This window comes from Cyprinus carpio, chromosome B16, assembly GCF_018340385.1.
Source record: "Cyprinus carpio isolate SPL01 chromosome B16, ASM1834038v1, whole genome shotgun sequence".
Taxonomy (NCBI): Eukaryota; Metazoa; Chordata; class Actinopteri; order Cypriniformes; family Cyprinidae; genus Cyprinus; species Cyprinus carpio.
This window is the reverse complement of record NC_056612.1, coordinates 5,970,190-5,993,075: the sequence shown is the minus strand read 5'-3', so window position 1 is coordinate 5,993,075 and position 22,886 is coordinate 5,970,190. Positions and strand designations below refer to the sequence as shown.

The 22,886-nt window shown below is 38.3% G+C and overlaps 1 protein-coding gene across 7 annotated transcripts in view; it reads left to right on the top strand.

Annotated features, from left to right (window-relative positions):
- The window catches only part of LOC109085782 (regulation of nuclear pre-mRNA domain-containing protein 2-like), a 33,575-nt gene extending 18,033 nt beyond the window's left edge, over window positions 1-15,542 (top strand). The window contains exons 7-16 of one of the 7 annotated variants that reach the window (XR_006156677.1): window positions 2,454-2,739; window positions 2,823-3,122; window positions 3,352-3,555; window positions 4,003-6,124; window positions 9,966-10,133; window positions 10,274-10,388; window positions 10,881-11,021; window positions 14,378-14,479; window positions 14,837-14,927; window positions 15,277-15,542. Coding sequence is in view for 1 of the 7 variants with exons in the window: in XM_042740466.1 (XP_042596400.1) it covers window positions 2,454-2,739; window positions 2,823-3,122; window positions 3,352-3,555; window positions 3,979-5,909 (2,721 nt within the window). In the remaining 6 variants the exon portion in view is untranslated. Of the gene's footprint in view, window positions 1-2,453; window positions 2,740-2,822; window positions 3,123-3,351; window positions 3,556-3,978; window positions 7,295-9,965; window positions 10,134-10,273; window positions 10,389-10,880; window positions 11,731-14,377; window positions 14,480-14,836; window positions 15,072-15,276 lie in introns of those variants that run through there. The other 6 variants (XR_006156674.1, XR_006156672.1, XR_006156675.1 and 3 more) reach the window with 6 other exon arrangements.
- The last annotated feature ends 7,344 nt before the right edge of the window (window positions 15,543-22,886 follow it).

The following is a 22,886-nucleotide window of genomic DNA, read 5'->3' as shown; positions in this document are numbered from 1 at the left end:
TATATTATATATGTATATATATGTATATATATGTATATATGTATATATATGTATATATATGTGTATGTATATATATGTATATATATGTGTATGTATATATATGTATATATATGTGTATGTATATATATGTATATATATGTGTATGTATATATATGTATGTGTATATGTGTATGTGTGTATATATGTATATATATGTATGTGTATGTATATGTGTATATATGTATGTATGTATATGTATATATGTATATATGTATATATATATGTATATATGTGTATATATGTGTATATGTGTATATATGTATATATGTATATATATGTGTGTGTGTGTATATGTGTATATATGTGTGTATATGTATATATATGTGTATATGTGTATATATATGTGTATATGTATATATGTATATGTGTGTATATGTGTATATATATGTGTGTATGTGTGTATATATATGTGTGTATGTGTGTATATATATATATATATATATATTTATATATATATATATATATATAATATATATATATATATATATATATATATATATATATATATATATATATACACATGTATGTATATACATGTGTGTATATATATATGCAAGTATATATATATATATACAGAGCTGGGTAGTAACGGATTACATGTAATCTGGATTACGTAATCAGATTCCAAAACTCAAGTACTTGTAATTAGAGTAAACTACTTTTTAAAATACTCCTAATCAGACTACAGTTACTTTTTTATGGAATACATGATTACATATTATTTACACAATGGTAATAAGTTGTTTACAAATCATTGATTCTCCTAAATTTCCTTATTTTTTAACGTTTATATTTTTCATAATAAACCTGCCGCTAAAAATACGTTAGTGATTCTTTGAGTTTTTCCGGCGGAGAGTGGGAGGGGTGTCAGAATCGCACTCAAAAGAAATGGAAGATAATGGAAAATAAAGGGGAACGCAGCCTTTAATCACTGGATGTACAGACATCATTTCATAAAAAAAAAAAAATTATATTGCTGTGAATTTCATGTTTTTCAATATTGGTTTTTGTAATGTAGCTGTTTTCTAAATTTACTTAATTGTGTGTAAATATGCTTTAAAATCATAAGATGTGATTTTGTTTTATTCAGTGTTACTAGCAAACACTAACAGCAAGGTATATTAGTGTTTGTATTTTGTAAGTATTAACTGTCCATACATTGCACTTGAAAAAGAAGCTATTGTGGCTCTTGTTGGTGAATTAATATATTTTTTGGACTATATTTTTTCTTTGTATCTGTCAAAATAGTACAAGATTAGGCTAATTCAATTTATGTGATATCAAATAAAAAGGGTTAGCACAAATGTAATCTAAATGTAATCCAAAAGTAATCAGATTACGTTACCAAAAATGTGTAATCAAAGAGATTATATTACTGACTACAAATTTTGTCATGTAATCTGTAATCAGTAACTGATTACAATTCATAAGTAATCTACCCAGGCTATGTTTATATATATATATATATATATATATATATATATATATATATATATATATATATAAATATATATGTGTATATATATATATGTGTATATATATATATATAAACGCTTTTGTGTTGACAAAGATGCGATGCGAGGAGTGGAATAGAAAAAAAAGCAAGAACATGGGGTTTTGAACTTTTAACTTGAGATGCTGCATGAGACGCAAGTACAACAATCAAGCATGTCCATGTTTGCATAGAAAAAAAATGGAAAAGCAGTGCAATCGAATAAAAACCTGTAAAGAACTACTACTGTATGTGTGATATTTAATGTGTGTGTCATGGTGACAAGCTGAAAGCTGCTGTTCATTGTTTTTACAGAACATTTGTGACCCTGGACCACAAAACCAGTCATAAGGGTCAATATTTTTGAAATTGAGATTTATACAACATCTGAAAGCTGAATAAATGAGCTTTCCATCGATGTATGGTTTGTTATACCTGTGCTACTTATGACTGCTTTTGTGCTCCAGGGTCACATATATAGTTAATAATAGTCTACTGATGTTATAACTTCAGTCATTTTGAATTCAAATTACCTTGACTTTTTTTTTTTTTTTTTTTTTTTTTTTTTTTTTTTTTTAATTTCCCTACACATTATTTCTGAACATATATGTATAAGAGAAGTCTGTACAAGATGTAGTTGTAGTTTATGTATCTTTTCTGCAAAGATATTTAACAAGTGATTTGTTTAACATTTACTTCATGTGTGGTGCACTTGGAATAGAATTTTCTTTAACTACAGGGTTAATAGAGAAAAAGTCACTTAAACCATGCTGAGGTTACATTTTCAAGTTGACTAATTAAAAATAGAGAATAGGTAAAAATGTTCTGAAAAATCTAAGATTTAAATGTTTTGCCATATTGCCCAGCTGTATAATGTATCCTCATTTTGTTCTTCTGTCAAACCCCTCATTGCTTCCCATAGGCGTATAAAGCTTTCGCCAATCGCGTCAGTAGCCTGAAGCGTAAGCTGGATGCGCTGAAGGCCACATTGCCCGGTCTGGATGACTCTCCCATCCCTTCCCCCTCTGAAGATGCCCCGTCCCCCAACGGCTCAGAGTCACCCTTCCATGGCATGAGCTCCAGGAGAGGTTTGGGAAGTGGGGATGGAAACGGAGGGAGAGGTTTGGAGCCACAGAAGGACAACAGAGATATAGAAGACATGGACATGTCTGAGGAAGAGGAAACGAAGGCAAATGCTGGAATCGTTGGTAAGAGAAAGCAGAGATGAGGGGAAATTTAGACGAGGCTAAAATGTAACGTTTAACTGACATAGTTGTATTTCGTCCTCCAGTTGATGAGAGAAAAGAGATGTCAAGTCTTCCATCTGTGTCCAAGATTACGAATGATACAGCAACAAAAAGCTCTCACATCACTGCTTCTAAACCATCCCAGATTTTAGCAACTCCAACAAAGACGGTGTCTGTGTCATCAACCAATCAAACGCCTCCAGCAAACACCACACCCATTATGACCACACCTGTACCTGCCCCTGTCGTTAGCCCCTCCCCCCTACAGGTGAACTTGGCCAATGTGGATCTGGGCAAGATCAGCTCCATTCTGAGCTCGCTCTCCAATGCAATGAAGACCACTGGTGAGTTTTCCATATATAGAGCACAACAGACAGGTTCCGGAGAAAAATATACCAGTCAAATATTTGTTGTTTTTATGTTTAGAATGATAAGTGTAACTTTCTCATTCCTTACCGATGTTCACCTTACTGTATCCGTGGGAATATACTACACCCAAGGCCACTGAAAGAGTTTGAGAGGCGTTTGCTCATTGTAGCTCATAATAGCATTTTCTTCTTTCTCAAAACCCAGGCGTCAGTCCTGTGTCCCGTCCTTCCCCTGGCACACCTACTACACCATCCAGCCATGCTGCCTCCTCCAAAGCCCCTCCTTTGACCCCTGGCAGCATTCCCTCATCAAATCCTCTGGCTAGCATCTTGTCTAAAGTGGATTTCTCCCCCGAGAACATCCTGAATGTCCTCACAAAAACACAGACTCACAGCCCCAACCTGCAGGGTAGGACACATTACCTGTACACTATTGATTTCTAGGGATGTAACGATTTACTCAACTCACGATTCGATTCACAATTTTGATTTCACGATTCTCTGACAGCAGGTGGCGCTTATGAACAGCAATGAGACAATGTTTCCTGGGTTACCGCTGTAAACAAAGCAGCGCTTTAATATGCATTGTTTAGACGCAAGATGTAAAAAAAATGCCATGTCAACTTTTCTAAAGGCAGTCAGTTCCTACTCCAATTGTACTGAGATTTGTTTGGCATCTCAAACGATTTGAATCGATTTTCAACTGGATCGCAGCTTATCGTTACATCCTTATTGATTTCCGAACTGTTTTTCAAGATGGAAGATGGGGAAACATGAACCAGTTGTTTGAACCAGTAGTTATTTTGATGCTTATTAAATCTCTATCTTACAGGTTTGTCTTCTCTCCTTTCATCAGCTCGTTCAGGCGCTCTCACCACTCCAGACCCTGTTCCGTCTTCATCTGCCTCTTCTTCATCATCTTCAGCTGTCACCACAGCTGCAGCGACCTCCACCACAACCACTCAGAAGGCCCCAAAGCCCACATGCAACAATTTCAAGCGAGAGTCTGAACGAGAGAAAGGGAGAGAGTGGGAGAAAGTAAAAGAGAGGGAAAGAGAAAAAGAAAGGGAACGAGTTAAAGAGAGAAAGAAAGAAAGTGAGACCGAGGCTGTGGTAGTGCCCAGCCTGGAGTCTAAGATCAAGAGTTTCCTCCAGGGAAATCCTGGTTTCAGCGCTCTCGGACTTGGCTTGGATGAGGCGGGCAGCAATAGCCCTCTTCTCGTCGGTGGGGATAACCTGGATGACACCCCTGTCCGAGATGAGAGCGGCAGCACGCCCACCCAAGATGAAATTATGGACACGCCCCATGAACTCAGTGAACCCCAGAGTGCAAGTCTGTCTGGAGGTCATAACCTTTCACCCACAGCCTATCACAGTGACCCCTGGGATGCCGTGATCACTCCACGAGAAGCACTGGGAGAAAACGGGAGGAAAGACAGGGATTACCGCACACCACCACCCTCGCGACTTGCCGCCTTTAGCCCAAGTGCGACTAAACCAGTCAAGGCCATGACTAAAACCAAAGACGTAGAAGGGTCGAAGAGAAAAGTATCGGGTTTGAATGTTCCATCAGCTGCCATAGTGCAGGATTCGAAAATAAAGGCAAAGATGTACGGAGATGGAGAGAAAAATGCATCCTCCCGCAGGCCAAATGGAGGATCCGACGTTAGGAGGAAAGACAAGGAAAGGAAAGCTTCAGCTGACAATGGAGACCACTACCATCGCATTGAGACTCTTGTTTCTTCATCCTCCAGTGAGGGAGCACCAATCGAAACCCTTGATTATGGCAACCGCATCCAAACTGTGGAAAGCATCCGCGTGGTTGGGAGAGTCCTGAGAAGAGGGAGCAGTGCGGGTTCTAGAGTGGGCGGGGACTGGTATGAAGAGGAGGAGTTTATGGAAGCCCTGCCTCCACATCGCCCTGCTTGTCGCAGCCATGAGAGTTCTGAGGAGTTGGGATTGGTCCCTCCTCTTCCTGCTCACCTTCCGCCCCCTTCGCAGTATCCACCTCCTGCCTATCCAAACAAAGACCCCATACGACCTTCTCATGGCATTCCTCAACACCATCCTCCCCCTCCGTTTTTTCCCTCTTCCATTCCTCCAGTCCCACCGCCCCTTCCTCCCATCCCTCAAGCCCCACCTCCTTCCAGAGACTTCTGCCTTTCCTCAAACTCCACTGTTATGGTCGGAGGGGTCCTTGTACCGATAGACCGAGTCCTACCCTATCCACCTGCCAACCTCCATCCTGATGGAGCGGGGCATGGAGGTAGCGGTGGTAGTGCCCCTCCCAGAGGCGGCAAACCCCAACTCCCTTCCTTGTTAGGAGACCCCCCTCGCCAAGGCACAGTGAAAGAGCAGTTCGTCTTGCACCACACCCCACCTCTTCACCGGCCCGGCACCCCGGGAGTTCCTCCACCCCTCCTGGGCAGAATTCGAGAGGGACCCAGTCCCACACCACCATCACCCTCTACCCCAACCACACCTACTCCTTCATCCCCAGCTGGGGAACCCCATCCTCATTTGTCTGCCCCCAACCGCCTACCCCTCCACACCCCAAATCAAAGACCCCGCCGCCCTTCCTCCCCTCAGCCCCTCCTCCAATTACCAAACCAGCATCACGCACGTCGTTCCCCACAGTTTCCCAGAGGTTCCTTGCCCCTTAACCGTGAACCCCTTCTACCTGGGACAAAGCGCCCTGCTGCTGGTTTCGGCAGTGGGCCTTTCAACCCACCCAAAAGACCTTTTCTGCCCCCTCGATATTAGCATCTCAGAATGAGTGCTAAGCGTGAAATAGGAAGTGTAGCAAGTTGCATTACCTGCTAATCTCGGCGTGAGAGTTATACTGCATGTAAATACACATGCTCCTGCTCCATGTTACAGCACTACTCTTCTCAGTGAAGGAAGGTTTTGGATGCCCTAAAGATGAACTAGGAGGAGGAGAATGTGGAGATCCAGAAACATCCATGGAATATGAAAAGGTGTTTATCCAGTGTAATGTGAGAGAGTGGTTGTTAAGTGTGTGTGTGTGTGTGTGTGTGTGTGGTTTATGGAAGACTTGTAAGTAGAAACGCGATATCTCTTTCCTTCTAGTAACTGTTACTTCACTTCTCCACCGTATAACACTTGCTTTGCTTTTTTCTTTCTTTTTGATGTAAAATACTAGTTTATGCCGTTGAGGGGTTACAGATAAGGTTTTTTTTTTGGTTGTTGGGGGGGGGTTGTCAATTTTTTTTTTTTTTTTTTTTTTTTTTTTTTTGTCTCTCAACCTGTTACTCTTTGACTTTGTGCGCAAAGCCAGTGGATTTCAACTTTTATTCCTGAGTGATTAAATTATTGACAAAGATGTAATGCTAGGCAACCATAATGGCTTGTAGTGATAAAAAAAAAATATCCACTTTATCAGCTTTCACCAAGATGTGAAGATGTAGGCTCACAGTGCGTACAGTATAAGCTAACCAAGTGTTCAAGGCATAACTACTCGGTAGTTTTCCAGTGCTTTTCAAGAGTACTTTCCAATTTTTTTTCTTTTTCTTGATAGAGTTCTTACATGTGTTCTGATTAATAAAAGCATTGTGACAAGAAATATTACTGAAAGGAAGGAGACTATTCTATTCTTTGCAGGTGGTCTCATACTTTGTTCAAGAACAAATGTACCTGGATTCTTTTCTGTCATTTTGTTTTGCTCTCCTGTAAGTCTTCTAACTTCATGATGTCCAACGTGTTTACAGGAATGTGCAGAGTTTGAATACACCGCTCTGAATATTATGTCTAATCGATAGTTGAGGAAAGAATTAGTTTGGTTTCATTACTTTCAGGTTTCCATTGTATCGGTTAATCTTTAAAGTCAGTTCTTCGTCTCGAGGATGTAAGATAATGACCGTTAGTTTAACCCTTTATCATGTACACATGATTGTAATGTGTGAGTTCCTGTCTTTGTGTTCTACACAAGCCACACTTTCATGCATTGCATTTTCAGAATGTGATGTACCATACATTGTTCGTAAAGCAAAAGCAAACAGTACTGCTTTTCAACAAAATGTCTGACAATTTAAATGTGAATATTACATGTATATTGTTGTAGTTCCCATGCATTGTGTAAGAAAAAAATAGTTGAAATCTTTCTTCAAGTGCTGACGTTGAATATTTGAGGAGTGTGGTTTGGTGTCTTCATTTGGACAACATTTGCATTCATTGCAAGGAGTATTTCAGAGGACCTACACATTTATATATAACAGTGTTTGTCATGGCAGACTCGTTGCACATCAGCATGTTATACACAATCAGTGAAACTTAGAATGAATCTGCAGGAGGCGTAAATGCAGCGAGTCTTCAGTTGTGACAGAAATGTGAAATTGTAAATTGCTTCTTCAGTTAAATCAACTTCTATACGTTTTATACCAGCTGCACCAAAGGTTTACTTCTCAATCTTGCCGTAAAAGCTGGTCTCATTCAGTCATATCAAAGGTGGACAGTGAAACTAATATACAGCACTATTCTCAGAAAACAAAACCTTGTACTTCCTAATTGTTCTGCAACAACCTTCAGACGTTCCTCACAACAGATGCCATAATGACTACTTCTCTCAGAAGTTCAGTCAATTTTCTTTGCAAATACAGAGTTTGTCATCTATTGATTATTGCAGACCCAGGTTGTGTGGTCCTACAGTAATGACATTATGATTGATGCTAAGCTCTGTATTAAGAAACTAAACAAACAGCAAATTTAAACATCAAGTTCTAATTTTTTTTATTTTTTTCATTTTGCATTTGTATTCCTGACTCTTATCCTTACGAAGATTTGGGACAACACAGAATAGACTAATAATATCTCCACACCATGATTTTAAAAGTATATTGTGTTGTTACAGTAGATTTTTACTCATTTAAATGGAAATGTGTCAGACGTCTGCATACACATCCAGCCAAACATCATCAGATTAGATTTTCTTTTTTTTTAATTGTGACATCCCTAATGATCACTGATATTGTATGTGCACTGTCACAGTTCTGTATAGAATATTTAGTGTCACTGATGATAATCAATGATTACTTGATTGCGTGTCCATATCTGAAACATTGTGCACTTGTTGAACTTGGCTTAGTTTTGTAAACTATCGATGGCAGTGAAGGCTTATTCATTTTCCCCAATGTTAGCCTTTTCAGTGACCATGCAAATATAAAACACTCACTTTACAGTCAAGTTTATTGTCTTTGCACTGAACCCAAGCAGCTGAAAGCTAATAGAGGAGAAGTGTGCTTTAATATAATAGAACCAGACCAAAATCAGATTTACACATTTGGTTACTTGGAACTGAGATGGAGCTTATTGTAATTATTGAAATTTAAATGTTACATTTTTTTTTTTTTTTTTATTATTATTAACCTTTATTATTATTATTAACAAGTTTTAGTAGTGACAAAGTTTTACACTTAACTATAAGTGCTTACATTAACACTGTCCTCAGGAAACAGCACTCACTAGTGCACTAGTTTGTTAATTATCCACTTACAAAAATTTGATTATATCTAATCCGTTTTTTATTTCGTCTCTAGGGTCTTGTGGAAATATCCGGGTGGTGTTGTGAGTGCATGTAGGTTTTTATTCATTTATTTTACCTCGCGCAAAGACGCATCAGATCAGGCAGAAGAGTTTAACTTGAGCTTGTTTCTCTAACTATATTCTGGTGCTTTGGTTCGAAATATATGTAGTTTTCCGCTCATAAACCTTCACTGTTGTCTATTTTTTCAGTCCGCCGTAGAATCGGTTTGTTTGCATGTGGCGTGCGTTCATCTGTCAGGGAATGTGTTCGCTTGCGCGCTGAGTGGACGCTCGTGACGCACACCTGGCCTCGCTTCTCATTGGTTGTTTCTCACGCAGAGCCCGCCCTCCTTCGAATTCCTGCAGCGAATCGGGTTTCTTGCTCTGTGGCGATGCAGTAGTTCCGGGAAAATGGCGGCCCGCAGAGAGAGGGCAGCATGTGATGTCTGGAGGAGACATGATGAAGCCGTAGCTTTGAGATTGGGGTGTGAAATGGTCTTAGTGTGGTTCTGGAGGTGACCCGTCTGTCAGGCGGCAGAAGACACTGCGGGAAGGTGTGCAGGGCTGTGTGTTATGTGACTGATGTCTGTGCAGTGATGCTCTTATAGTGGGACACTTACTCGTTTTAATGTAGCTTTGAGAATGGGCTTAGCACAGTATGTATGAGTGATAGTGAAAGTTTTCCATATAGTGTGTGTGTGTGAGAGAGAGAGAGAGAGAGTGTTATATTTATTTTTCATTTATTATTTAATTAGGTGCGAGAAGGTTGTTTTAATTTCAAAACAATTTCATAAAGAAAAATTTTTCATTTATTATGCTTGACATTTGTTCCTTACTAAAGGTGCGAGAAGGTTGTTTTAATTTTAGGATTTTTGCAGAAAGAAAAACAAACATGTATTTCAAAGCAATGTTATTATGTGTAATAAACAAGAAGTGTGACTGATCTTCCACTGAAGCGTAAGATGCTCTTCTGGATCATCTCAGATCATGCTGGAGACAGTGTTCATTACAGCAAAAGACACGCTAAAAACTGATGTATTCTCATATTAATATTAATTTTAGTTCATTTGTTTCCGATGCAGAATATTTTCATTAGTGGTCCCTCATTTGTCACCCTCACTGTATAAACTTCTGCATGTTAGCAGTCTGATGTAATTATGCCACTGATATCAAGAGAAGTCCTAATTTAAAGTATTACTTTAACGCAGGTTATTTTATGTGTTGTGTGATTAAACAGCTGTTTAGTGCCGTGACTGAAGGGTTGTTCTGTCTCTACTCCAGCTGCATCAGACCGTACTCAGACAGGTTTCCAGTCTCTCTGTGATCGGCGTGTGACACGAGCTGCTGAGGATCGGGACAGGATCTGACCATCTGATTGGCTGACGGCAGGATGGTCAAAGGGTCAGCTGGTGTGACCTCACCATTGTCCTAAGGCCCCTTGGAAGTTTGGTGAGGCCCTTTTTGTTTTTCGACTCAAAAATTTGATAGTAAATTTCACATTATGTTTTGGTTTTTTTTTTTTTAGTGCTGCTTTAGACTGCTGTTACTAATTGTTATTTCTGCCATGGTGTGTGTGTGTGTGTTTACAGTGTTAGAGGTGCAGTGGTGGGCAGAGTGAATGGAGGTCTGTGGGCTCTAAGTCGCCCTCTGGTGGAGGATTGTGAACTGCAGCTGCTGGGTTTGGACTCACTGGAGGGCAGACAGGTACAAGCTTTTAATTAAGAGTTTTGGCTTAGAGCGTTAAAGGGATACTCCACCCCAAAATGAAAATTTTGTCATTAATCACTTACCCCCATGTTGATCCAAACCCGTAAAAGCTCAGTTCATCTTTGGGAGGCTTGAGACTGTCCCATAGACTGCCAAATAAATAACAGTGTCAAGGTCCATAAAAGTATGAAAGACGTCATCAGAATACTCCATCTGCCATCAGTGATTCAACTGTAACGTTATTGAAGCGACGAGAATATTTTTCTTTTTCTATACGAAGAAAAACAAAAATAACGACTTTATAACGGTGTCTCATTCACACCACTCATTCTTCGCTCTTGCTTTGGTCTTCAGTGTGAAAGAATGTCTCACTCGTTCTGCGTTTGGACTGACGGATGATTTATCTGTTATATGTCAGTGTTTCTACTGTGTCTCATTCACACCCTTCATTTGTTTATGCGCTGCTGCTTCTCTTTTCTGTCTCTTCAGCTGCAGGAGGAGATCACGCCGTGTTTGGGCGTCATGAGGAGTGTGTATTGTGTCTCCTCTCCATGCGCCCCGTGCCCTGTCTGGGAGAGCCTGCCCTCTGGTACACCTGTCAATCACACCCACTGACCGCCGCCCACCACAGTCGGTGACAGTGTTATTTTGCCATTAAATATATAATATTGAAGTTTTTGTTTTCTTCTTATACATCATCCGCCCAGAACTGCTTCCGTGTACATCAGTGAGCGCAAGCTAGATTCAAGTGATTATTACGTTTTAAATATGGATATTTTTCTTACAAAACCGCATCGAGTCACCTCAGGGGGCCTTTGTTCACCCCCCGGAGCAGGGCTCTAGACTAACTTTTTTTCTTCAGTGCACCAGGACAAAGTTAGGTGCACCCAAATTTTCGACCGCATCACATTTAACACCTCATTATTACAAGTTTAATTGTTTTTTTTTTTTTAAATCACTGTCTAGACAATATTGACTTGTAAATGATTAACTAACAATCTGGTCAAAATAAAGTTCTTTAATTGAAGCACAATTATACAAGAAATGTACAGTAACTTACTGAGAAAGTGTTGGTGCTTAAAGTGCTTCACTGAGCTGAAATTTAAACTAAACCATCTCAAGATAATTGAAATAAAAATAAATATAAATTAAGTGTTTTAAGGGCTTCAAACTGAACATCTCATGGCTCGGTGTCTTATGGACTATCCTTCATTGCAGTCACATGCCCTCGGATGGCCAGCTCCTGTCGTTTGTTCTTCTTGATCTTTGGCCTTGACTAAACCAGCTGGACACACTCTCTCTAGCAGCAAACTCTTCCAGACTCGGCCCTCTACACTGATTCTGATCAGATCTTCACTGTGTCTGAATGAAGAGATGCTCTAGTGTCTGATCTGAACAGCTGAACACACTCCCTAAACAGCTTATACTACTGTCTTGAGTTGTCCAGTGATGTGAACACTGAAGTGCAAAAGTAAATTTGTCGTAAACATTTTGTGAATGTCATTTTACACATTTGGAATAACTATTAACCTACAACTTCCAATTTAAAACACGGGTGTTTTGATCATGCAAAATGATTGAAAAAGATTCAGCTTTTCACATCAGAGCTGTGAGTGTAAATTTCAAACTTACAATATACGATTTTTAATATGAACAAGTTCTCACATTCTGAGATTTTCACCTCTCGAGTTTAGCTACATGATTTACCTCCATCGTTTATGGTCCATTTGTGAGATAGTGTGGGTCGGTTTATGCACTTTCTTGCTCAGTCCTTGCACGGACCAACTCGTTTTGTGTCTTGGACTGACATCATTTATGTATCGTCACGAGCCGCAGGGTTTAATTTGGATTTTTTATGTGCCATGTTTTTTTCTCTCTCATAGATTCTGGTACCATTACCAAAGCACTGTACTGCTGAGAGACTACAACGGCTGGAGATAAAAATCTTTGTTGTGTGTTCTACTGAAGAAACAAAGTCACCTACGTCTTGGATGGTCTGGGGGGTAAGCAGATAAACATCAGATTTTCATTTTTCTTCTTATAACATGAACTATCCCTTGGTGGCCGCATGAAGTTCGTTCAGAGCAAGCTTGGCGTTTAGCATCCGGTGGAATATAGACTGCATTTATTATGGTGGAAGTGAACTCCCGCGGCAGATAAAAAGTTAGGTGTCTACACTTTAACCTTGAGAAACTCTAGGTTTTTGTTTTTTGAGCAGTGACTAGTACAGTGTTGACTTACACCAAGCTTTGTTGACATAAATGCTCAATCCCCCGTCTCTTGTCTTGCTGGAGTCATCTGCCGTTCTGTCTGCCCGGAGCGTGTTGGTGCGTCCGGCTAGCTCAATAGCATTATTGGGTACGTAACTGTGTAGCCATGTTTCTTTGAAAACCATGACATTGCAATCCAAAAGTCTCTTACTGCGGATGATGCAAAGGTCATAACTTGTCCATTTTGTTCACTAGTGACCACACATTACATTTACATTTAGTCATTTAGCAGACGTTTTTATCCAAAGCGACTTACAAATGAGGACAAAGGAAGCAATCAAAAATCAAAAAAGAGCAATGATATATAAGTGCTATAAAAAGTCTCAGTTAGCCTAAACACAGTACACGTAGCAAGGGCTTTTAAATAATAATAATAAGAAAGAAAACAGATAGAATAGAATAGAAAAGAATAGAGCAAGCTAGTGTTTAGAGGGTTCTTTTATATAATTGTATAATAATGAAAAGAAAACAGATAGAATACAAAAAGATTAGAAAGCTAGTTAGATTATTATCCTTTTTTTAAATAGAATTAGAATAGTGAGTGCTAGAGTTAAGGCCCGTTCACACCAAGGATGATAACTATAAAGATAACGATAAAGATATATTTCTAAAAATAGTTTTCAGTATTAAAGAACAGCAGCGTCCACACCAACAACTATAACGATAAAGACAAAGAAAAAACGATATCGTTGGAAATCACTTTCAAAACGATTTTTTCCAGTGTGCTTACACTGATGAACGATAAAAAAATTGACAGCCCATCAGAATCCATCCTGCTGTAAACGAGCTCGAGAATTTAAAGCGCCAGACGAGCGTGCGCTTAAGATAAAACAGAAGTTATCGTATTATAGAAAATGGTGTGAACAGGCCTTTAGAGGGTCAAATAAAGATGTAAGTGATGTGTTTTAAGCAGATTCTTAAAGATGGCTAAGGACTCAGCTGCTGGGATTGAGTTGGGCAGGTCATTCCACCAGGAGGAACGTTTAATTTAAAAGTCCGTAAAAGTGATTTTGTGCCTCTTTGGGATGAACAATCAAGCGATGTTCACTTGCAGAACGCAAGTGGTGTTCTGGAGATCTCAGGGATGAGTCGAGGATCGATGATCTGGTAAAACTGTTGGAAAAGTCCTCCCCAATTTCCAAAAGCTCCTGTCGAGGTGTAAGGTGTTAAGGCACAGCTGTTCAGTACGAACAGACCCGAGATGAGCAGGAGAAATACTGCAAAATCGCAAAATCTGGAGAGACGCTGAGTCTCGCGATGTGTACGCGCTGCCGCTGATCTCACTTGGTCGTCAGTGAATGCCACTGTAATTAGTGTCTGTTTTATAAACAATGTTTATTCATCTCCAGGCCTGAGACAAATTTGTTTAAAGCAAAACTGAAACTAGCAGCATGTGGGAAACACACTTTACACGTAATAAAAGTCACAACATATTAGATTGACCTTCAACTGCATTATAAGTCACTTTGGAATAAAAGTCACAACATATTAGAGATGATAAAATAATCTCTTTTATTCAAGAAAAATGCAGTAAATTAAAGGCTGTACAACAAATATTCAAATGTATCACTTTAATGAATATAATGCCTATAATATGATAGAATGAGCTGTTTAACATTTTATTTCAGCGTCATGTGTTTGACCCGTGTGTGTGTGTGTGTGTGTGTGTGTGTGTGTGTGTGTGTGTGTGTGTGTGTGTGTGTGTGTGTCTCACAGGGCTGATGGACAGATGTACAGGCCAATCATGATCCACCGGGCGGTGCTGGGGTCCCTGGAGAGGATGATCGCTATCCTGGCTGAATACTTAGGAGGGAAATGGTGTGTGTGTGTGTGTGTGTACCTACTTAACCACATTTTGGGGACAAATTTGTTCCCAAAAGTGAGCTAAACCTGACAAAATCTCCAAAAACCTTGCTTTGGGAACATCTTCAGCTGTAAAACTGGCTTAAAAAAAAACAAATTTTTATTTTTTATTTTTTATTTTTTTGAGATTGTTAAAATGCAGAAAATAGTATTAAAGGTTTAGGTGTAGGGCAACAGAAAATAAAGTTTGTACAGTATAAAAACCATTACGCCTCTGGAGAGTCCCCATTTAGATAGCTAAGTAAATGTGTGTCTGTGTGTGAGTTCAGGGTTTTTTTAATTGTTACAGTATTAATTTTCTGTCTTTCTCAGGCCTCCTGGTTGTCGCAGGTGAAGGTGGTGCCTGTAGGGGGCAGCAGTGAGACGTACAGACCTCCTCAATATCATTATAAACAGTTTATGGGTACGTGATGCATTCTGCTGTGGTTTCAGGTGGTCTGTAGACTGAGGGAAGCCGGATTCATGGCTGATGTTGATGATGATCGTGGAAGCACCTTAAATAAGAAAATCCACTTGGCGCAGCTTGCATAGTACAATTCTATATTCGGTACAGATGTGTTTTCATACAGAAATGCTTTCTCGTGTCCCAGTTTATTTGTGCAGTTGTATGCGGTGCAGAAATGACACGCTTGACCTTTAAGTGTTTTAATGGTTTAATTGCTCTCTGCTGGTACACATGTAAAGAATGAGTGTTCTGGGGCCTATTCGGAAAATGTCAGATAAACAAAACCCTCCCTGTGTTTGTCATGCAGTGGTGGGAGAGAAGGAGTGTGCAGGAAGTGATGCGCTCACTGAAGGAACTCAGACAGACACGCAGCGGTCTGGAGGTGTTTTAAAGGCTCACGTGAGGAACACTGACACACACCACGACAGAAGCTTCATATGAGCTGATCTCAGCTTCATCAGATCCCTGTTGAGTTCTACAGACACACAAACTCATTCCTTTCAGCAGTGTACTCTGGACCTGGTGTGCTGTTATTTTATTTATAATAAAATAATAAATTACTTTTAATATTCAGTCTCTCTGTTTCCCTGTCAACATACATAGTAATTAATACTCTAACTTCAGTCATTTAAACAGATCAGTAATGCATAAATGAATATATGAAAGGTTTTTGGAAAACTGTGGTCCATACAATTTTTTGATAATTGATTATTTTATTTATTTATGTATGTATGCATGTGTGTAACTTTGGATCAATATTTAAAATTTATTATTTTTAATTATTAATACAATTTATTATTATTATTATTGTGGTGTTAGTATAACAATATTATGATATACCAAATAATTAATTTAATTTTAAATACCACATTATATTACTATCTCAGGTACAAATGTGTGCTAAAATACAGAACTGCATTTATATTTTAAGAAGCGAGGTAGTTGGTATGAGGATCAAATATATTTGGGGTCCTTTACATCAAAATTTGAAAAACCCTGGTATAAATCAAAGGTTAATTAATTAAAATTCACAAGGGTAAGCGTTATATTATGTTGACTGCAATATGTTTTTTATTATTATTTATTGTAACATAATACATTTAAATAACTTTGAATATTAATATGTGAATTTTTTTTTTTTTTTTTTGCTTTGCATCAATATTTCTATATAGTATAGCAATATATAGTATAATATGAATGTCAATTATTTAATTATTATTATATATTTGTTTATTTTATTTTGTTTATTTTTAATTTCAGTTTTTCTCACAGCTAACAAATTAGTCTTAAATTATAAAGCTGCATATATATTTAAGTGAGGTCTTTTGCAAGGGGATCATATTTTACTTAAAAAAAAAAAAAAAAAAAAACCCTGGTATCAAAGTTGAATTAAGAAAATACACACACACACACAAAATCCAAAAGCAAACAATAGTTAGCTAACAATGCTTTTGGGAAACACATGGTTGCTATGACAAGGCCCCACCTTCAATCAAGCTCCATTAATAGTGTGTATTATTATTAATTCATGTTATGTGACCTTGGATCCATTACCATGTCTCCAAACATTTGTGTTAATGCATAAATAGCAGCAGCAGCGTCAGTGTCTGAAAATAACTAATGTGCATTAATAGAGAGCAGAGTTGAGTGTTTGACTAAAATAGGAGTAATTCATAGAAGGGGGTGTGTGTTGTTGACGAAACAGGATAAAGCAGCACAGGTCAGGGACGGCCTTGACCCGCTGGTGTTTGTGCCTTATTAGAAGAAAGGCGTCAGAATGGAGAGGACGTGACTCACATGGGAGAAAAACACGCTCACACCCCAACAAATGTCTATCGGATCCACAAAGGGCACCAAAAAAGACTCTACAGAGGTTTTATCGGATGCACGTATGAAAGAAGGTGACATGCTGGAGTGTGTGCAGGGGTTATGGGACTTTGAGACTCTCTCCGCAGACCGAAGCCAAGCCAGAAAGAAAAAGACAAAATGAGATCTGAGAAGGAAAGTTCATGGCCTGGTTCTGCTTGAGGACTCACTGAAGTGCTCATGGGAAGCATTTAAGCTTCCACTGGACATGAGAGAAGACATATGCATGCAAAAAAATACACACTTAAGTTTAGTACTTAATGTTAAATGTTTCAGTCACATAGGCCTTCAGTAAGTATGTGCAATAGGAATGCTTCACTTACACTCTTTAAATGCAAAATCTTGCATAGAGGTCTCATTTCTTTAAAGGGGTAATGAACTGAGAAACCGAAATTCTCTTGATCTTTTGAACTATAAGAGGTCCTTGTGCTATAAAAACTTCCTGTTATTTTCCAAACTCAAAACTTTCTCTTTAGTCTGAAAACAGCTTATACTGAAGACAGTCTGCCAAACACAACTCTATGATGAAACAGTGTGTGGCTAAGCACCGCCTCCGCAGAAGATGATCAACACCTGCTTCTACAGCGCTGCCTGTTTAGCCCCGCCCCCGATTCTGTGATGATGATGATCAAAGTACCCAAAAAGATTTGAGGCTGTAATTGGTGCCAAAGGTGCTTCGACAAAGTATTGAGCAAAGGCTGTGAATACTTATGTGCAGTACATGTCATTTTTTATTTTTAATAAATTTGCAAAGATTTCAAACAGACTCCTTTCACGTTGTCATTTTAAGGAAAATAATGAATTTGATCCATTTTGGAATAAGGCTGTAACATGACAAAATGTGGAAAAAGTGAAGTGCGGTATAAGGTTTTTTTTTTTTAACATTATAAGAGTACCTTAGAGAACAGTTTAAAAAAAAAAAAAAACACCAAGGCAATTCATGACCCCTTTAAAGAATTTGCTTTCTCTTGGAGTCTGAGAGCCAAAAAAAGAAACTTGTTGCAATTTTATAAAACTGTCATGCTAGGGATGGCATATCTTCCTCTGTCGTCCCACACACACACACACACACACACACACTCCCCTGCACAAGGTCATTCTTCATTCAGAGGGCAGTGTTGCAGAAGTTCACCGGGGGTTATTTTAGGCTGCAGTGGTTTAGGAGTGTTTACAGCTCCGCGTGCATGAGGCGGTGTGTTTGATGGTATATAAGTGCGGGCACGGGTTTGCTAATGGTGTCAGGGCTGCATATAGATGTGTAAAACCCTTCTGTGAAAGAGTGGTGACATTGACATGAACAGAGGGAAACGGCAGGCCTTCCTGCGTTGCTCTGAGAAGGTCTGACTATCAGTGAGAGCATGTCAGGCAGGAATGATTAAGGGACGCGCTTAAAATAACCCGCCTTGAGCTCCTAGTGCACTCGCTCTCCCTGATAAAAATACACCCGTACAGTTCACGGCCACTGAAACAAAAACAAGGAGGTAAATCTCCTAATTTTGTCATTCATGATTCAGTGGGATTTACAAGTACACTGGTTCAGTATTCCCATCCTCCTGAAGTAACCTTACGATAAGTGCCTTGTTTTAAGAGCACAGTGATCGTAATTCATGGATCACACCTTAATTTGGACCTACGTCCTTTTGGTTAGAAGCCCAGAGCTTTAACCTCTGGACCAGTGGTTCTCAAGTCTTTTTTGGGTCCAGTAGCGCCCCTTAACCATTATTCAGGTACATAGGTTAATGAATATAAAAAACCAAGTCAATTATGTTGCAAATAAGTATTTATTAAAACTGGCAGAAAGACATTGCAAGGCTTTTAGTGGTAAAATAAAATTTTCAGTATTTCAACAGTTAAAATCTTATCATAAAGATAACATAGCATCACAAAATAACTACAAATACCTGTTAAAAAAAAAAAAGCCATATTCTGAGTAGAACATTAACTTTCTATAAAAATGAAGGTCAATCAACATAATTTGTATAATTTTGGTAAAAGAAAAAAAAATGTTTTAAAAGGATTAAAGTAAAATGCTGGAATCAACACAAATCACAAATTCTGTTGTTTGAGCTTATGTTCTATTACATTAAGAATATTCATGCAAAAGACAAATTAATAAATACATACTCAGAGTCCATCAACTTTCTGAGACGAGCACACACACAAGGGTTGTCCCTCTTCTCTGAGACCTTTCCACTTGTTTTGCCTCTATGTATCTGTCTTGTATCCAGTGAGTGTTGTGATTCCAAGAAAACATCTGCACATAAAAACAAGCACAAGCATGAGGATAAAGTTAAGTATTGAATGAAACTAGCTCAATTACAGTATGTAGCATATAAAAAAGAAAAGGCAGTGGTCATTGCATTGGACGCGGAAAAAGCTTTTGATCGCGTTGAATGGAAGTATTTATTTAGAGTATTAAAATTATTTTCATTTAATGAAAGTTTCATTAACTGGATTAAATTATTGTATACAAATCCTCAGGCAGCTCTTTTGATTAATGGAACTACATCTGAGGCATTCTCGTTGGAGAGAGAAACAAAAACAAGGATGCCCCTTGTCCCCTCTCTTATTTAACTTGGTTATTGAGCACATTGGTGGTATCAATAAGAATGAGTGAGGAGATAGAGGGCATTGAAACAGAAAGCAGTTCCCACAAGATATCACTTTATGTCGATGATGGTACTTCTATTTTAGTGAAGAAATCCTACCAAATCTATCCCTTTACTAACAAAAATGATTGAAAACTCTCAGTAAGTTTTCAGGATATAAAATAAACTACGAAAAATCCTTAGCTTTCCCCGCCTTGGCGATTAGAATAAGCTCATTAAGCTATCAACCTTTTAAAGTGACCACAAAAGGATTTAAATATCTTGGTATATATTTTAGTGCAGATCTTTCAAATCTGATAAAACATAATCTTTTACCTGTAATAGCAAAAATAAAAACTGACCTTCTAAGATGGACTAATCTTTCATTATCTTTATTGGACTGCATAGCCATAACCAAGATGAATGTTCTCCCTCGCCTGTTGTATATTATCCAAATGCTGCCTATTTATATTCCATCCAAAATATTTACAAAAATACACAGTGCAGAAGGAGTATTTGTGTGGAATAACAAAAGGCCAAGGCTTGAACTACCAATTAAAAAAGGAGGACTTGGCATCCCAAATTTTAAATTTTATCATTGGGCTGCACACAACTAACATTTATGTCAGAGTGGATTAAAAAAAAAAAAGTATTTTTTTGCTTTCCAGATTTGGAAGGTATAGGTCTGGATAGGGTCAATTAGAACACCTTCCGTTTATATGTTTCACAAAAATATTACCCAAGATTAAGAAAAATTATATATTGAAAAATATCTGTAAATCTCTTAGTGCTGTTTGTAAATATTTTGGGCTTGACAAATACTCATTGTTGGCTCCTATTGCTAATAATCCAGATTTTAGACATACCTGTATCGATGCTGGTTTTAATGAGTGGAGAGAAGCTGGTATCACAAGAATGTTAGATGTTTATGCAGACAATGTTCATAAGTCTTTCCAACAATTACAGTATGAGTTTAATATTTCCCAAGTCCACTTCTTTTCGATATTTACAAAATGAGAAGTTACCTTAGTTCTACTCGAAATTATAAACAAGGTGGGAAAAAACTCTTGGCACTGTTACCATATGAAAGACGGCATAATGTACTGGATGGAACACTGGATACTTTTGTAAATGATTGGTTTTTAACGCCCTTAAAGATTATTTTGGATTTGATTGGCAAGCAATAACATGTATTAATATGGATTGAAGGATGTTTTTTTTTTTTTTTTTTTTTAAGGTCTCTTGTTATTTTTTCTGTATATGGTAAGAAGAAAATATGAAAATAAACAGTTTAAAAAAAGAAACTAGCTCAATAAAATAAATGTCAAAATGCCACTTATACAATACAATCAGCATTTTACCAGTTCTTAAAGGGTTACTCCATCCAAAAAATGAATATTTTGTCATTAATCACTTACCCCCATGTCATTCCAAACCCGTAAAAGCTTTGTTCCATCTTCGGAACACAATTTAAGATATTTTGATGAAAACCGGGAGGCCTGTGACTGTCCCATAGACTGCCAAATAAATAACAGTGTTAAGGTCCAGGAAAGTATGAAAAGAATCGTCAGAATAGTCCATCTGCTATCAGTGATTCAACCGTAACGTTATGAAGCAACAAGAATACTTTTTGTACATGAAGAAAACCAAAATTATGACTTTATTCAACACATTTGTCTCCTTTGCGTCAGCGTAGCACCATTTGGAGAGTATCCGCTGGACACAAACTGCATACGTGTAGTGCATTGTTTTCTTTGTTGTGTACAAAAAAGTATTCTTGTAGCTTTTGTAAAATTATGTGTTGAATCACTGATGGCAGACGGACTATTCTTACAATGCTTTTCTTACTTTTCTGGGTTTTTGACACTGTTTAATTGTTTGGCAGTCAGTGAGTCACAAACCTCCCGGTTCTCATCCAAAATATCTTAAATTGTGTTCCGAAGACGAAAACAGCTTTTACGGGTTTGGAACGACATGGAGGTAAGTGATTAATGACAACATTTTCATTTTGGGGTGGAGTAACCCTTTAAACTAAATAAGTAACCTTTTTCGCAAATGAAATTACTCAAGTAAAACATGTTACCTTTGAAAAAATTTAAGTGTCCAAAAGATGCCTGCTCCCGGGACTCCAAGACTGAAGTTGTAATAAGACTGCAAATCCAGCCACAAAGTTGAGGTGATTTTGGGAGGCGTTTTGGTTAAGGTGAGTTTACACTAAAGATGTATGAGCTGAAACTTTGCAAAAGAAAATGGTCTGGCAACCATCTAACACTGGTCTCTACACTGGATGCATCTAAGCTCACTTTCTATATCGCGTTTTGTCACTTGGTCGGCTAGCGAGTGGAGCGCGACCAGGCAGAGAACGTGGCATCCGTTTTATGAAGCGCTCCCTCTGGCTCAGATACTGAACCACTGATTATAATCAGGATCTCTGTGCTTTGAGGTCGCCGTGATTTTGCCAAGTAAGACATGTTCCTGGGTATCAACATCTTTTGTTGATCCTTGGATCAACATTACTGTTCAAAATTATAGACTAAACCCAATTCCTACCCCTAGAAAACCTAACCATACCCATATTTTATATTCCTAAAATCAGTGTGAAATGATAGCTGATTAACAAGGGTGTAGTAGCACCTAACCCTGATCAAAAGACTAAAACAGATACTTACTGAAAGGTTATCCCCTCAATTCTGATTGGTTAATTGGGAATGTTGTTCCATGATCAACAAGGATGTTGATCCAGGAACATGTACTTGGTGAACTCACGGTCACCTTGATTTGACGCAACGTGTTGCGACGTTCGTGCCCGGTGCAGAAGTGTTAGTTTAGGGTAAGCCACTAGTTTACACCAATACTACCGCTTCTAAACTATAATTTCCATAGCTTTCTGTAGCGCATCTGCCAGACTACCAGTGAAAACAATAGCAAACATTTAGATATGTTAAAGCACAGTGTGCTTTTTCTTTTGAATGTTTTTTATTTGCTGTTTGGCACAGGGGCGTAGATTACGCGGGGTCACGGGGTACGTCCCTCCCCCACTTTTAATATCACGTAAATTCATCCCCCGCACTTTTCCGGGCAAGTGTGTTCGCATAGACGGTTTCAAGTGCTGGTATTAATAAATATAGATTTAAATTCAAAGAGACAGCATAGTCTGTGCATGACCTGATGTTTTATTCGGACCCAGAATAAGGCGAGATGAACATCATCGAGCGCTGAACACTCATGCAGTGGTGTGTTTCATTCAAAACTCGACGCACGGAGGCGCTACTCGCCGCAATAGAAAGGTCGTAACCAGGAAACTCCTAATATGGACAAAAACCGTCCAGCTATCGCTGTATTGTCACAGAAAACCAGAAATGTTTGGAAACCATGAAGACATTAAACATCATACGATTGTGACATATTGTTTTATTTGTTTTTTCAAGTCATCTCCTGGTAGCCTAATAATTAAAGTAGCCTA